Genomic DNA, 17,219 nt, shown 5'->3' with positions numbered 1-17,219 from the left:
GGATAGAAGAGGTAAAACACAAGAGAACCAGTGTTTACATTTCCAAATACTAAATATGCTCTACTTCTTCCTCTGATACAGGCATGGTGACCATGAACATTGAAACAGTCTAGATTGTAATTTGTCCACAGATGGTAATACTGATCTAGCAGCAACTACAGGCACTTGAAGACATTCCCTGTGTGCTTGTCAGAAACAGCTGACTGCTTTTCATCAGTCGTCATGTTTCGCAAGGCTGCTTTCTTCTGCTCCCTGCAAGTGGACTGGGATCTTCTCAGGTAGGATATACCTATGTATGAAGATTGATGGATTTAACCATGGATCAACTGTTCTTTCTGAGGACAAACGCTGGCTTCAACTTTACTGTTTCAAGGAGTGATATGACTATAGAATTGAATTGAAACTCTGTGATGTAGTGTCTGTTTGAACGAAGAATGTCTGGTACCTAAAGTTTTCCTAATTGTTGCTGGTCCTTAAAGTCAACCTACATCTTTGTGGTCTTTAAAGTCAACCTAATTCTCGGTAAAGTCTACCTAATTGTGGGTAGTTCTTAAAGTCAAACTAATTGTTGGTGGCCCTTAAAGTCAAAGTAAGTGTTGGTGGTCCTTAAAGTCAATCTTTGTTGGTGGTCCCTAAATTCAATATTATTGTTGGTGGTCCCTAAAGTGAATCTAATTGATAATGGTCGCTGAAGTCAAACTAATTGTTGGTGGTCCCTAAAGTCAAACTAATTGTTGGAGGTCCCTAAAGTCAAACTAATTGTTTGCGGTCCCTAAAGTCAAACTACTTGTTTGTGGTCCCTAAAGTCAAACCAATTGTTGGTGGTCCCTAAAGTCAACTTTATTGTTTATGATCCATAAAGTCTACCTTGTTTGTGGTCTCTAAAGTATACCTTGTTTGTGGTCCCTAAAGTCTACCTTGTTTGTGGTCCCTAAAGTGTACCTTGTTTGTGGTCCCTAAAGTCTTACTTGTTTATGGTCCCTAAAGTCTACCTTGTTTGTGGTCCCTAAAGTCTTACTTGTTTATGGTCCCTAAAGTCTACCTTGTTTGTGGTCCCTAAAGTGTACCTCATTTGTGGTCCCTAAAGTCTACCTTTTATATGGTCCCTAATGTCTACCTTTTATTTGGTCCCTAAAGTCTACCTTGTTTGTGGTCCCTAAAGTCTACCTCGTTTGTGGTTCCTACAGTCTACCTTGTATATGGTCCCTAATGTCTACCTTGTTTGTGGTCCCTAAAGTCTACCTTGTTTGTGGTCCCTAAAGTCTACCTTGTTTGTGGTCCCTAAAGTCTTACTTGTTTATGGTCCCTAAAGTCTACCTTGTTTGTGGTCCCTAAAGTGTACCTCATTTGTGGTCCCTAAAGTCTACCTTTTATATGGTCCCTAAAGTCTACCTTTTATATGGTCCCTAAAGTCTACTTTGTTTGTGGTCCCTAAAGTCTACCTCGTTTGTGGTCCCTACAGTCTACCTTGTATATGGTCCCTAATGTCTAACTTGTTTGTGGTCCCTAAAGTCTTACTTGTTTATGGTCCCTAAAGTCTACCTTGTTTGTGGTCCCTAAAGTGTACCTCATTTGTGGTCCCTAAAGTCTACCTTTTATATGGTCCCTAAAGTCTACCTTTTATGTGGTCCCTAAAGTCTACTTTGTTTGTGGTCCCTAAAGTCTACCTCGTTTGTGGTCCCTACAGTCTACCTTGTATATGGTCCCTAATGTCTAACTTGTTTGTGGTCCCTAAAGTCTACGTTGTTTGTGGTCCCTAAAGTCTACCTCGTCTCTGGTCCCTAAAGTTTACCTTGTTTATGGTCCCTAAAGACTACCTTGTTTGTGGTCCCTAAAGTCTACCTTGTTTATGGTCCCTAAAGACTACCTTGTTTGTGGTCCCTAAAGTCTACCTTGTTTATGGTCCCTAAAAACTTCCTTGTTTCTGGTCGCTAAAGTCTACCTTGTTTGTGGTCCCTAAAGTCTACCTTGTTTATGGTCCCTAAAGACTTCCTTGTTTGTGATCCCTAAAGTCTACCTTGTTTGTGGTCCCTAAAGTCTACCTTGTTTGTGGTCTTTTGTGTCTAAGGCAGTGTTTTTCAACAGGGGGTTGTGAAATTCTTGGTTGAATGGACTTGTGAAACAATCTATATTTATTTCTCCCTTTTATTTCTGTATTTGAAATGTGTCGTGTGTACCGAGTGAGGTAAGTGTTCATGTGTGCAGTTTTTAGATATAAGATATACCTTCAGGACCAGTTGAATTTAAAACATAATTTCAAACAAGTAGGTGTCTCTACTTCAGTTTGGGGTTCCTGGGCCTGGTAAACGTCGAAGAGCATGTTCTCGGGTCTGTACTAGCGTTTGTAGACTTTGATGTAGTTTCTACGTAGGAGAGCATCTCATATGGCGGCAGTGTTCCACAGATGTCCTTTCTTCTCCATTGGACCGGTTGTCCTGCATTTGGCAGAACACTCATGGCTGCTGAGCTCTGCTCACAAGTGTCCTGTAATCAGGCATCTAGTCTCGGGGCCATTAGGCCGAGCTCCGTCCTCTTCTTCCTCTTTGTCCAGCTACACGGCAACTGGTGAGTTCCAGATCCAATCTTCAAGTGTCCTCTTTGATTTGACGGTACGTTGAAGTCTGTGTTTTCTGCAGACCCAACAGGTGAAAGCAAGTTGCCTCCTTGCCACATTAAGCCCCTGGCTGTGGTCTCCAAGTGCCCTTTCTTGGATGCAGAGATGGTCCAGACTAGCCATAACGTAGTGAGGGAGGATGTCACAAAAACCCAAACTGGTGAGTGGTCCACACCTACCTTATCAGTTGTGTCTAAATCTGGTCTACTCCCTACTTTAACATTGAGATGCTACAAAACATTGTTTTGTCACAGTACCACGTGAGTCATGACATGTGACATTGTTGCATCATTTGGATTTCAACATGTTCTTGTTTCTGAACAGGAACATGTGTGGTGGACAAATCCATCATGGACACTAAGATGACCAGTACACTTGACTTTGTCAAACCCATGACCTCCAAAGCATCTCACTTTTTGAAGGATAACCTTCCTAAAGGTTTGCATGTTTTGTTTGATGTAAATGTGTCTCTCAAAGGCTGCAAAGACATTCATGCTAGAGTCTACATGTATGCACGTATGTATGTGGCATATACAGTATATGAATATATCATACTTGCCAACCCTCCCGAATTTTCCGGGAGACTCCCGAATTTCAGTGCCTCTCTCGAAAATCTCCCGGGACAACCATTCTCCCGAAAATCTCCCGATTTCCGGCCGAACAACTGCCTTTAGCGTCGTCTCTCACCTGAAAAGGAGACTATTATATATGTCTCCGTTATCCATAGGTTTATCTATAATCCATAAAGTAGGCAGGCACAGAGCTATTTCTCAGCGTGTGTTTATTCCAGCTGGCACATTAATACACTGACACACAACATCCGGATTCCCATCATGCATTGCTTCAAAACTACGGCAAGTTGTAATATCCAAAATTTCCAGCCGGACAAACAATATTGGGGGCGTGCCTTAAAGGCACTGCCTTTAGCGTCCTCTCACCTGAAAAGGAGACTATTATATATGTCTCCGTTATCCATAGGTTTATCTATAACCCATAACACGGTGGCCGAATGAATATAGTCAGTCATGAACGGTCAGAGAAGCACAAGGCGGCGGCAACGCAGTATTATGGGCCACCTTGCAAGCAACATTCCGTTCTCATTTGCGGATGTTTTCAACAAATCCGTGAAGGATATGTTCCCGGATTCAGAGATCGCTCGCCAGTACTCAAATGGCAGAACAAAAGCCACTCAAATAGTGAAAGATAAGTGTTATTTTTTCTTAAAGTAAGCAGCAAGTACATTACAGTTAGTAGAACAACTGTGTTTTCATTACTGTTTGCTGTACTATATATATATATATATATATATATATATATATATATATATATATATATATATATATATATATATTAGGGATGTCCGATAATGGCTTTTTGCCGATATCCAATATTCCGATATTGACCAAACCCTTAATTACCGATACCGATATCAACCGATATATACAGCCGTGGAATTAACACATTATTATGCCTAATTTGGACAACCAGGTATGGTGAAGATAAGGTAAAAAAATAAAATAAATACATTTAAAAAAAATTCTTGAATAAAAAAGAAAGTAAAACAATATAAAAACAGTTACATAAAAACAAGTAATTAATAAAAATGAGTAAAATTAACTGTTAAAGGTTAGTACTATTAGTGGACCAGCAGCACGCACAATCATGTGTGCTTACGGACTGTATCCCTTGCAGACTGTATTGATATATATTGATATATAGTGTAGGAACCAGAATATTAAAAACAGAAAGAAACAACCCTTTTGTGTGAATGAGTGTAAATGGGGGAGGAAGGTTTTTTGGATTGGTGTATTAATTGTAAGTGTACTTTGTGTTTTTTATGTTGATTTAATACCAAAAAAAACCCCGATACAGATAATTAAAAAAAACTATACCGATAATTTCCGATATTACATTTTAAAGCATTTATCGGCCGATAATATCGGCATCTCCAATATATGTATATATATATATATATACCGGTATGTATATATATATATATATATATATATATATATATATATATATATATATATATATATATATATATATATATATATATATATATATATCCATCCATCCATTTTCTACCGCTTATTCCCTTTGGGGTCGCAGGGGGCGCTGGAGCCTATCTCAGCTACAATCGGGCGGAAGGCGGGGTACCCTCTGGACAAGTCGCCACCTCATCACAGGGCCAACACAGATAGACAGACAACATTCACACTCACATTCACACACTAGGGCCAATTTTTTTTAGTGTTGCCAATCAACCTATCCCCAGGTGCATGTTTTTGGAGGTGGGAGGAAGCCGGAGTACCCGGAGGGAACCCACGCAGTCACGGGGAGGACATGCAAACTCCACACAGAAAGATCCCATATATATATATATATATATATATATATATAAAGTATTTCTTATATATATATATATATATATATATATATATATATATATATATATATATATATATATATATATATATATATATATATATATATATATATATATACATATATATATATATATATATATATATATATATATATATATATATATATATAAAAGAAATACTTTAATTTCAGTGAATTCTATAAATATACTCCTCCTCCTTAACCCCGTCAATCACCCCCTGCTACAGTCTACATGTATGTACGTATGTACGTGGCATATATATGAATATATGCATGCTAGAGTCTACATGTCTGCACATATATATGTGGCATATTTATGAATATATGTATGCTAGAGTGTACATCTATGCACGTATATATGTGGCATGTATATGAATATATGCATGCTAGAGTGTACATCTATGCACGTATGTATGTGGCATATATGTATGAATATATGCATGCTAGAGTGTACATCTATGCACGTATGTATGTGGCATATATATGAATATATGCATGCTACAGTCTACATGTATGCACGTATGTATGTGGCATATATGAAGTGAAGTGAAGTGAATTATATTTATATAGCGCTTTTCTCTAGTGACTCAAAGCGCTTTTACATAGTGAAACCCAATATCTAAGTTACATTTAAACCAGTGTGGGTGGCACTGGGAGCAGGTGGGTAAAGTGTCTTGCCCAAGGACACAACAGCAGTGACTAGGATGGCGGAAGCAGGGATTGAACCTGAAACCCTCAAGTTGCTGGCACGGCCACTCTACCAACCGAGCTATACCGCCCACATATATGAATATATGCATGCTAGAGTCTACATGTACGCATGTATAAAATAAATGCACGCTAGAGTCTACATTTATGCACGTTTATATGTGGCATATATATGAATATATGCATGCTACAGTCTACATGTATGTATGTATGTATGTGGCATATATATGTACATATGTATGTGTATAATTATATATATTAGGAAGGCGGTTAGTGCATGCGCCTCACAACACGAAGGTCCTGAGTTCAATCCCGGGATCTTTCTGTGTGGAGTTTGCATGTTCTCCCCGTGACTGCGTGGGTTCCATCCGGGTACTCCGGCTTCCTCCCACCTCCAAAAACATGCACCTGGGGATAGGTTGATTGGCAACACTAAATTGGCCCTAGTGTGTGAATTTGAGTGTGAATGTTGTCTGTCTATCTGTGTTGGCCCTGCGATGAGGTGGCGACTTGTCCAGGGTGTACCTCGCCTACCGCCCGAATGCAGCTGAGATAGGCTCCAGTACCCCCCGTGACAAGCGGTAGAAAATGGATGGATGGATGGATATATATTAGGAGGAATGTAGTTAATCGTAGGACTGGCACCTAATGTTATGAATTAGTATTGTACTTGAATCAAGAATCGATTGTGAATGGAATCCTTCCCTCCAAGAATGGAATGGAATGGTGTAGTGCCCAAAGACTCCTCCTGGTCACCAGCCAGTTGCAGAGCATACATCTAGAAAGCGGCATTCACGTTTACACCAATGAATGAAATCTTCCCTCAAAAATATTTTAATTGTAATTCCTTTCTGTGTCCATCAGGTGTGAGCTTCCAGTATGACGGCTTCTTTGAGGAGAAAATAAAGGGCAAGAAAAGAGATCACAGCTACAGAGTTTTTAAGACGCTCAACAGGCGTGCGCCTTCCTTCCCCATGGCGGTTGACTACTCAGACGGTGTGGGTTTAAAGAAAGACGTGGCGGTGTGGTGCAGCAACGACTACCTGGGCATGAGTGGCCACCCCAAAGTCACACAGGCCATGTTGTGAGTGGTCCGCCTCAAACCTTGATCAATATGATGAGAAGAAATGACAGGCAATGCCTCCTTCAAGGGAGACTTTGCAAAATCACGGTGCTGGTGCAGGAGGCACCAGAAGTATCTCCGGGACGAGTCAATTCCATGTGGACCTGGAGCTCGAGCTGGCTGACCTGCACGGCAAAGATGCCGCTCTGCTCTTCACTTCCTGTTTTGTAGCCAACGACTCCACATTGTTCACCTTGGCTCGGATGTTGCCAGGTGTATGTCGCAACATGCATGTGGCTTTGTGGTTCCCAAGCAACATGTTTGTCATGCACTTTGCTCAGGCTGCCTGATCTACTCGGACGCTGGCAACCATGCTTCCATGATCCAAGGCATCGCCAACAGTGGAGTCAAGAAGTACGTCTTCCGCCACAATGATGTCAGCCACCTGCGAGAGCTGCTGGAGAACTCGGACCCTTCTGTCCCAAAGATCGTTGCCTTTGAGACGGTGCATTCGATGGACGGTAATAAACTCTTTTCAAGACATTATAATACAAAACCCAAAACCAGTGAAGTTGGCACGTTGGGTAATTCGTAAATAAAAACAGAATACAATGATTTGCAAATCCTTTTCAACTTATATTCAATTGAATAGACAGCAAAGACATGATATTAATGTTCGAACTGAGAAACGTAATTTTTTTTTTGCAAATAATCATTAACTTAGATTTGGCAGCAACACATTGCAAAAATGTTGTCACAGGGGCATTTTTACCACTGTGTTACATGGTCAGTAAATGTTTGGGAACTGAGGAGACACATTTTTTAAGCTTTTCAGGTGGAGTTCTTTCCCATTTTTGCTTGATGTACAGCTTAAGTTGTTCAACAGTCCGGGGTCTTTGTTGTGGTATTTTAGGCTTCATAATGCGCCACACAATTTCAATGGGAGACAGGTCTGGACTACAGGCAGGCCAGTCTAGTACCCGGATACTTTTACTATGAAGCCACGCTGTTGTAACACAAGCCTGTTCATCTGTGGGATGTTCCAAATAAGTGTTTGATGAGCATTCCTCAACTTCCTCAGTCTTTTTTGCCACTTGTGCCAGCTTTTTTGAAACATGTTGCAGGCATCAAATTCAAAATGAGCTAATATTTGCAAAAATAACAACGTTTTACGGTTCGAACGTTAAATATCTTGTCTTTGCAGTCTATTCAGTTGAATATAAGTTGAAAAAGATTTGCAAATCATTGTAGCTGAGATAGGCTTCAGCGGTATAAGCGGTAGAAAATGGATGGATGGATGGATGTATTCTGTTTTTATTTACTATTTACACAACATGCCAACTTCACTGGTTTTGGGGTTTGTACTTTCTCCGTCCAAGTAATAGTCACTTTTTGCAACAGGGGCAGTGTGCCCACTGGAGCAACTCTGCGACGTTGCCCACGCTTTTGGTGCCATCACCTTTGTGGATGAGGTGCATGCCGTGGGCCTGTACGGGTCCAGAGGAGGGGGGATTGGAGACCGAGACCGAGTCACCAACAAGATGGACATCATCTCCGCTACCCTGGGTAGGATGCCTGGTGCAACCTTGCACTTGAAATTGTGACATGGCGTGTGACGTGTTTCCAGGCAAGGCATTTGGCTGCGCGGGCGGTTACATTGCAAGCACCGCCGCCCTGGTGGACACGGTGAGGTCCTACGCCGCGGGCTTCATTTTCACCACTTCTCTACCTCCCATGCTGCTGGCGGGAGCCAAGGAGTCTGTCAAGGTGCTCAAAAGTGACGAAGGCCGAGTGCTCAGGAGGAAACACCAGAGGAGTGTCAGGCTGCTCCGACAGATCCTCTTGGACTCGGGTCTTCCACTCGTCCACTGCCCAAGTCACATCATTCCTATCAGGGTAAGATCAAAATGGAGGGTTCCATTTCTGGGCTTGTGAATACTCTGCAAAAATAGTCACATTTGGGTTTTTAAACATTCATTTTCACATCTATATATCACTTCTATGTTTTTTAATGAAACACTCATAAAAATAGTTGCTCTTCCTTGTGCCTAAACGCCGCACCGACCTGCAGGACGAGGAGACCATCAGGAACACACTAGTTAGCGAACCACCCAGCTTGCTTACTTGTTGTCTGTTCGCTCTCCGAGCCGCAACCGTGCTGCTAATCATATTTGGATGATTACAATCCCAACACTGTTGTAGTCTGGACCAGCGGTTCTTAAACTCTCTTCACCAAGTAAAAACGTGTCTCTCCAAGTGCCACCCTATTAAAATACAGTAGCATTGTTGGCCCAAGTATTCATTAAAAGCTTTTATTTAAAGGGGAACATTATCACCAGACCTATGTAAGCGTCAATATATACCTTGATGTTGCAGAAAAAAGACCATATATTTTTTTAACCGATTTCCGAACCCTAAATGGGTGAATTTTGGCGAATTAAACACCTTTCTATTATTCGCTCTCGGAGCGATGACGTCACAACGTGACGTCACATTGGGAAGCAATCCGCCATTTTCTCAAACACCGAGTCAAATCAGCTGTTATTTTCCGTTTTTTCGACTGTTTTCCGTACCTTGGAGACATCATGCCTCGTCGGTGTGTTGTCGGAGGGTGTAACAACACGAACAGGGACGGATTCAAGTTGCACCAGTGGCCCAAAGATGCGAAAGTGGCAAGAAATTGGACGTTTGTTCCGCACACTTTACCGACGAAAGCTATGCTACGACAGAGATGGCAAGAATGTGTGGATATCCTGCGACACTCAAAGCAGATGCATTTCCAACGATAAAGTCAAAGAAATCTGCCGCCAGACCCCCATTGAATCTGCCGTAGTGTGTGAGCAATTCAGGGACAAAGGGCCTCGGTAGCACGGCAAGCAATGGCGGAAGTTTGTTCCCGCAGACGAGCGAGCTAAACCCCCTGGATGTCTTGGCTCACACCGTCCCTTATGCCACCGAAGATGATCAAGATAAGAATATCGACCCTAGCTTCCCTGGCCTGCTGACATCAACTCCAAAACTGGACAGATCAGCTTTCAGGAAAAGAACGCGGATGAGGGTATGTATACAGAATATATTAATTGATGAAAACTGGGCTGTCTGCACTCTCAAAGTGCATGTTGTTGCCAAATGTATTTCATATGCTGTAAACCTAGTTCATAGTTGTTAGTTTCCTTTAATGCCAAACAAACACATACCAATCGTTGGTTAGAAGGCGATCGCCGAATTCGTCCTCGCTTTCTCCCATGTCGCTGGCTGTCGTGTCGTTTTGGTCGGTTTCGCTTGCATACGGTTCAAACCGATATGGCTTAATAGCTTCAGTTTCTTCTTCAATTTCATTTTCGCTACCTGCCTCCACACTACAACCATCCGTTTCAATACATGCGTAATCTGTTGAATCGCTTAAGCCGCTGAAATCCGAGTCTGAATCCGAGCTAATGTCGCTATAGTTTGCTGTTCTATGCGCCATGTTTGTTTGTGTTGGCATCACTATGTGACGTCACAGGAAAATGGACGGGTGTATATAACGATGGTTTAAATCAGGCACTTTTAAGCTTTTTTTAGGGATATTGTGTGATGGGTAAAATTTTGAAAAAAACTTCGAAAAATAAAATAAGCCACTGGGAACTGATTTTTAATGGTTTTAACCCTTCTGAAATTGTGATAATGTTCCCCTTTAACAAGTATTTGGAATATTCTTGGCCACTGTAACATTACACACAGTTTGAACAGTAACACTGTGTGTGAATGTAGGAAAAGAAAACACTGTATTTTAATCAAGTGGTTCTTTAGCGTACCACTCGATGGAGCCCGCGTACCACAGTTTGAGGATCACTCTTCTAGAGTATTTATTAGTAGCCACATACTTCACGACACAGGAAGTATATTACCTGAGGGAATGTGGCTACAGGGTAGAGTTGCCAAGTAGGAAACATGTTCTGACTTCTTTGCAGGCATGTACAGTAACAGAGTGTGACATGTTCAATGATAATAATGGTAGAGTACATGGGACTGGTAAGTGTCAAAGAGGTTCGTAGATGAGAATAAATCTAAAGTCCAATGAAGTGGAGACTTGCAGGAATTGTAGTCTTCATGTTCTACTTTTACTCTCGGGGTTTGTGCTGACATGTATGATGGGGACATGTGCTGGCACAGGTGGCAGATGCAGAGAAGAACACAAAGATCTGTGACATCATGCTGTCTCGTTACAACATCTACGTCCAGGCAATCAACTACCCCACTGTGGCCAAAGGGGAGGAGCTACTTCGCATCGCCCCGACGCCACACCACACCCCCAAGATGATGTACGACTTTGTTGGTATGACACCTATCTTTTATACAACCTACTATTAGTATTAATATTATTAGTAGTAGTATTAGTAACCATCTAGGTGTGCTTAAAGGGGACCTATGATGATTGTGCTCTTTTCTGATGTATAAAACGTTTTACCATGTTGGATAATCGTGTTCACAAATGCCATCATCAAATTCATGAATTTAAATGTGAGCTTGCACACAGTTTAAGATACCTCTGAATGAAAAGTTTTATTTTTTTTTATATTAATAAGAAATACTGATGGACGTACTTATGTAAGCTTTTTAGTATAAGCTGTCTGCCAGCCTCCTCCACTGTTATTTCTTTTTTGTCTGTAAAATCAATATTTACTTCTTTAATTGGATACATTTTACACTGTTAGCTGCAGTCTGCAGTGTTATTTCTTTTTTCATGTCTGTAAAGTCAATATTTACTTCTTTAAGTGTATACATTTTACACTGTTAGCTGCAGTCTACAGTGTTATTTCTTTTTTCATGTCTCTAAAATCAATATTTACCTCTTTAATTGTCCACATTTTACACCAGTAAGAACCAGCTGCTGAACTCAGACCAAAAAGACGGAGCTATTGAGACATTACGACTCGGTTTGAGTAAAAACAGCTTTATCAGTGTCATGTCTGTGTAATCATGTTTTGTTTTAGTCATGTTTTGTTTAGTTATTGGACTCTTTAGTTTCTGGCTTTTCACTCCCTTGTCTTGTTTCCATGATTACCCATTAGTTTCACCTGTTACACGTTTGGACTCATTGTGCACTCTTGTTTGTCACCATAGCAACCCATTAGTTTTCACCTGTCACGTCACGCACCTGTTTCACGTTTTGAGTCACGCACCTGTTTTCGTTAATCATGTCTGTAGTATTTAAGTTCATTGTTTTCAGTTTGTCTTTCTGGTGACATCCCACATTTATGCTCTGCACATTTCTGACACTTTTTTCATGTCCATCGTTCACGCTGCTCCTTTTGTCCATGCCAAGTAAGTTTTGTTTATTAATGCCACAGTTAGTGTTTTTTTTGTTGTTCATAGTTTCTGCCTTTGTGCAAGTATTTGTTTTCATAGCCAAGTTGTTTCTCCGCCACTGTGCGTGCTTTTCGTTTGTACTTTTTTTTGATAAAATTAAATAAATATGTTCTCACATTCCCGTCTCGCCCGAGCCAACTTTCCGTTGCCTTCTAGAAAAACTAAACCCCAGGACCAAGTCTTGACAATCAGATACAAACACCAACAACTGAGAACAGAATAGCTAATATCAAGATTGTTTTCAAAGAGCTTAAGTAGGGCTGGGCAGTGAACCGGTATTACCAGTTATATTTTACCAAGAGATATGTATTTCAGACTATACAACCGTACCGTGTTATAATATCTTTTGACGCTACCTGTAGTAGTTACTCCCGACGTTTACCCACACTTCATTGAGTTTCTTCACGTCGACATTCAGAGCACTGGGCAGAAGTCACATGACCTCAACAAGCCTTCGCGATGCTTTCTTCAGCTGCTCTTTATTGGCCAGAGGTTACACAATCCAGTGAGAAGATTAAAAATGACAGCCACTGCTAACGCAAACAACTATTACTGGGAAGTCGGAATTTCGGAGTTCTTAGTTAAGAATTTCAACTCTCGAGGTCGGATTTCCGACTCGGAAAGTTGGAGCATTCTTGGTTTCAAAGATGGCTGCTCTGGATGTAATCACTAACTCCATGATATCCGTTATTAGCACTTCTGATTAGCTTTTGTCGCAGTAAATCAGCCATATACGATGTATTTGTTATACATTTTTATATGGTAATGTAATGTTAACGACATTTATTTGTGAGTTATATACTGTATTTTTCGGACTATAAGGCGCACTTAAAATCCTTTCATTTTCTCAAAACTCGACACGCCTTATAACTAATATACGGAATAGTTTTGGTTGTGCTTACCGACCTGGAAGCTATTTTATTTGGTACATGGTGAAATGATAAGTGTGACCAGTAGTTGGCAGTCACACATAAGAGGTACGGGTTGACTGCAATATGACTCAAGTAAACAACACCACAATGTTATATGTTCCATTGAAAATGTACAACAAAGATGACGGAGAAAAGACACTGTCGAAGGTGAGCCACGTAAATAAGACCGCCAACAAAACAGCGCATCCTGAAGCGACTGTCAGAAAGCGACTTGAAGATGGTCTGTAAAGCATCATCTATGCAACATTTTGACCAAATAACCACCATTACATGTTATGTAGACCACAAGGAAGTGTTTTACATTTAGAAAAATTTTTAAATAATATGACCCCTTTAAAGGCCTACTGAAATGCGATTTTCTTATTTAAACGGGGATAGCAGGTCCATTCTATGTGTCATACTTGATCATTTCGCAATATTGCCATATTTTTGCTGAAAGGATTTAGTAGAGAACATTGACGATAAAGTTCACAACTTTTGGTCGCTGATAAAAAAGCCTTGCCTGTATCGGAAGTAGCAGACGATATGCGCGTGACGTCACAGGTTGTGGAGCTCCTCACATCTGCACATTGTTCACAATCATGGCCACCAGCAGCGAGAGCGATTCAGACCGAGAAAGCGACGGTTTCCCCATTAATTTGAGCGAGGATGAAAGATTCGTGGATGAGGAAAGTGAGAGTGAAGGACTGGCAGTGGGAGCGATTCAGATAGGGAAGATGCTGTGAGAGGCGGGTGGGACCTGATATTCAGCTGGGAATGACTAAAACAGTTAATAAACACAAGACATATATATACTCTATTCGCCACAACACAACCAGGCTTATATTTAATATGCCACAAATTAATCCCGCATAACAAACACCTCCCCCCTCCCGTCCATATAACCCGCCAATACAACTCAAACACCTGCACAACACACTCAATCCCACAGCCCAAAGTACCGTTCACCTCCCCAAAGTTCATACAGCACATATATTTCCCCAGAGTCCCCAAAGTTACGTACGTGACATGCACATAGCGGCACGCACATACGGGCAAGCGATCAAATGTTTGGAAGCGTACTCACGGTACCGCATCTGCGCATCCAACTCAAAGTCCTCCTGGTAAGAGTCTCTGTTGTCCCAGTTCTCCATGTTATCCCAGTTCTCCAGAGGCCAATGGTAAAGCTTGACTGTCATATTCCGGGAATGTAAACAATGAAACACCGGCTGTGTTTGTGTTGTTGCCGCAGCCGGCCGCAATACACCGCTTCCCACCTACAGCTTTCTTCTTTGCTGTCTCCATTGTTCATTGAACAAATTGCAAAAGATTCACCAACACAGATGTCCAGAATACTGTGGAATTTTGCGATGAAAACAGACGACTTAATCGCTGGCCACCATGCTGTCCCAAAATGTCCTCTACAATCCGCGACGTCATCATACCGAGACGTTTTCAGCAGGATATTTTGCGCAAAATTTAAAATTGCACTTTAGTAAGCTATTGGCATGTGTTGCAATGTTAAGATTTCATCATTGATGTATAAACTATCAGACTGCGTGGTCGGTAGTAGTGGGTTTCAGTAGGCCTTTAATGCGCCTTATAATCCGGTGCGCCCTATGGTCCGGAAAATACGGTACTCTGTACGTCGCTAGCAATAGCATTTGTGATTCCCCTTCATCCATATTCTCCCATAAGTTGTTTGTATTCAGACAAAACAAATGACATCGTAACTGGAACGCTCTCAACTCGGCTGTGACGTCATTCCCAGCTCCCACTTGCAACTTCGAGGTGAATGGAACGCAGCATTTAGCTCAGTTCAAACCCTAGCTGACGTCGCCTAGCAACAGACACCGCCTTTTAAAGGCACACCCACGCTGCTCATAAACTTCTCTCAACAAGGAGAGGTGGGGCGTGGTTTTAGTTGCAATTTAAAGGAATGGCCTCCACACACCACCTCTTGGCAGACGTTCTGGGAACTGGAACACAACGTGCACTAAAATACATGGAATACACCATATGTTGAGCAGCAGGAAGCGTGTAGATAGAAATCATCAAAGATCCCCTTGAAGACATCTGACATTCTCCAACACAAGTGTGACTTCAGCCTTTTGTCCTCTGCTTGCTCTCAGACTGTCTGCTGAAAACCTGGACAGAAGTTGGCTTGCAGCTGCAAGCGCACTCGTCAGCCGAGTGCACCTTTTGTCAGCAGCCTCTTCACGTGGGTCTGATGAGTGAGCGGGAAAAGTCCTACTTTACTGGCCTCAGTCACGTGGTCTCAGCCGCAGGTTAGCATCCTTGTTATCCCAGCCATGTGTAGAAATAGATCTTGTGTGCTCGACATGGATGCTATCTGGGCAAATAAAGTGAAAGTAAATGTTGGATTAGGATTCTGTACATATTGATTATCTAAAATACGGCCCATTAAGATTTTCAATCCAGCTTGCCGGACATGTCCACATTTTTTTTAAACCTTCAACATGGAAACTGTAGCCGCCAATATGATGTGCTTTCAGATTACCGTAAACCTTGAACTATAGAACGTATGCCAATCGCTTTTGAGTGATATACGGGTTATTACAGGCAGAGTGGGTGTTTTGTTTTTTGTTTTTTTTACAATTAGCCACCCTGAAAGCAGATTTTACAACAAAGTTCTGCAGAAAAGTGATGTATCAGATTGTAGGTGTTTTTTTCACCCTTTAAGGTGTTCATATTTCGCCGTGTTTGTTTCAAAAGAGGAGCGACATTCATATGTTGTTGATATTCAGTGTTTTATCGTCCATACTTAATATTGTAAATCCCACATTTCTTTAGTTTCATGTACTTCCTGGATGTCTTATTCAGTAAAAAACTATAATTACGTTTTGTTTTTTGAGGTGGTCTGTCATAATGTTTTTAGGATTCTATCAGATATTGTCAGTTTTTGTATCAGTGGTTTATAAAAAAAATGACCAAAGCACACATTCTGTACAACAGTTTAACAGATGTTTACATATATATATATATATATATATATATATATATATATATATATATATATATATATATATATATATATATATATATATATTTATTATTATTTTTTTTTTTTTATAACATTTATTTTTATTTTTTTTATAATATATATATATTCATACATACACACACAAACACTTAAACTGTCTGCACTGCATGAATTAGATTCGGCAGGCCATTATGTAAACCACTCTGTACACTCTGTGTATAAGCGATAGTAACACATTTAATCTCCTGATGAGTAGCCAAAAAACAGGCTTGTTGAGAGGAACCTGTAGTCTATTTGTCTCTTTCTTATACTACTATATATAAATACATACACACACACACACACACACACACACACACACACACACACACACATGTATATATATGTATATATCTATATATATATATATATATATATATACTGTATATTTATACATATATATATATATATATATATATATATATATATATATATATATATATATACTGTATATATGTATGTATATATATATATATATATATATATATATATATATATACAGTATATATACATATATATACATTCTACACATATATACATACGTATATATATATATGCGTATATATATATATATGCGTATATATATATATATATGCGTATATATATATATATGCGTATATATATATATATATGTGCAGGGCTCGAATTTAACCACGGCAACTGCGGCACATGCAGCGACCGCCCTCGTCATTTGCCGTCATACCCTAAATATTGACCAATATTTGCGGCAAGTACATGCCGGGACTGCCCTTGACTTGTTACACTATATTGCTTGCCTTGACTCACATATGAACTTGAAGTGCCATCCCATTCCTAACCCATAGGGTTCAATATGATGTCGGCCCACCTTTTGCAGCTATTACAGCTTCAACTCTTCTGGGAAGGCTGTCCACGAGGTTGCGGAGTGTGTTTATAGGAATTTTCGACCATTCTTCCAAAAGCGCATTAGTGAGGTCACACACTTGGTCGAGAAGGCATGGCTCTTAGTCTCCGTTCTAATTCATCCCAAAGGTGTTCTATCAGGTTCAGGTCAGGACTCTGTGCAGGCCAGTCAAGTTCATCCACACCAGACTCTGTCATCCAAGTCTTTATGGACCTTGCTTTGTGCACTGGCGCACA

General features: G+C 40.6%; 1 protein-coding gene across 2 annotated transcripts; it reads left to right on the top strand.

Moving 5' to 3' along the window:
• The first annotated feature begins 86 nt into the window (after positions 1-86).
• On the top strand, positions 87-15,853 carry LOC133614280 (5-aminolevulinate synthase, non-specific, mitochondrial-like). 2 transcript variants are annotated; one of them, XM_061972141.1, is made up of 11 exons: positions 87-278; positions 2,405-2,565; positions 2,637-2,774; positions 2,939-3,052; positions 6,596-6,815; positions 6,883-7,067; positions 7,136-7,315; positions 8,196-8,360; positions 8,422-8,690; positions 10,950-11,112; positions 15,190-15,853. In XM_061972141.1, exons 1-11 carry the CDS (start codon positions 223-225, stop codon positions 15,348-15,350), a joined length of 1,812 nt encoding a protein of 603 aa, XP_061828125.1. In that variant the 5' UTR covers positions 87-222; the 3' UTR covers positions 15,351-15,853. The 2 variants fall into 2 exon arrangements, with proteins under 2 accessions (XP_061828125.1, XP_061828115.1); XM_061972131.1 differs by having other exon boundaries at positions 2,372-2,565.
• The last annotated feature ends 1,366 nt before the right edge of the window (positions 15,854-17,219 follow it).

This window comes from Nerophis lumbriciformis, linkage group LG01, assembly GCF_033978685.3.
Source record: "Nerophis lumbriciformis linkage group LG01, RoL_Nlum_v2.1, whole genome shotgun sequence".
Lineage (NCBI taxonomy): Eukaryota > Metazoa > Chordata > Actinopteri > Syngnathiformes > Syngnathidae > Nerophis > Nerophis lumbriciformis.
The sequence above is the reverse complement of the archived record's forward strand: the minus strand, read 5'-3'. Positions and strand labels throughout refer to the sequence as shown.

What these genes read in the sequence shown, in the direction of transcription:
- LOC133614280 (XM_061972131.1), top strand. Translation starts at nt 223, where the DNA reads ATGTTTCGCAAGGCTGCTTTCTTCTGCTCCCTGCAAGTGGACTGGGAT. An exon ending in GTGGACTGGGATCTTCTCAG is followed by an intron (nt 279 to 2,371) that starts GTAGGATATACC and finishes GTTTCTACGTAG; the next exon opens with GAGAGCATCTCATATGGCGG. An exon ending in TGTCACAAAAACCCAAACTG is followed by an intron (nt 2,775 to 2,938) that starts GTGAGTGGTCCA and finishes GTTTCTGAACAG; the next exon opens with GAACATGTGTGGTGGACAAA.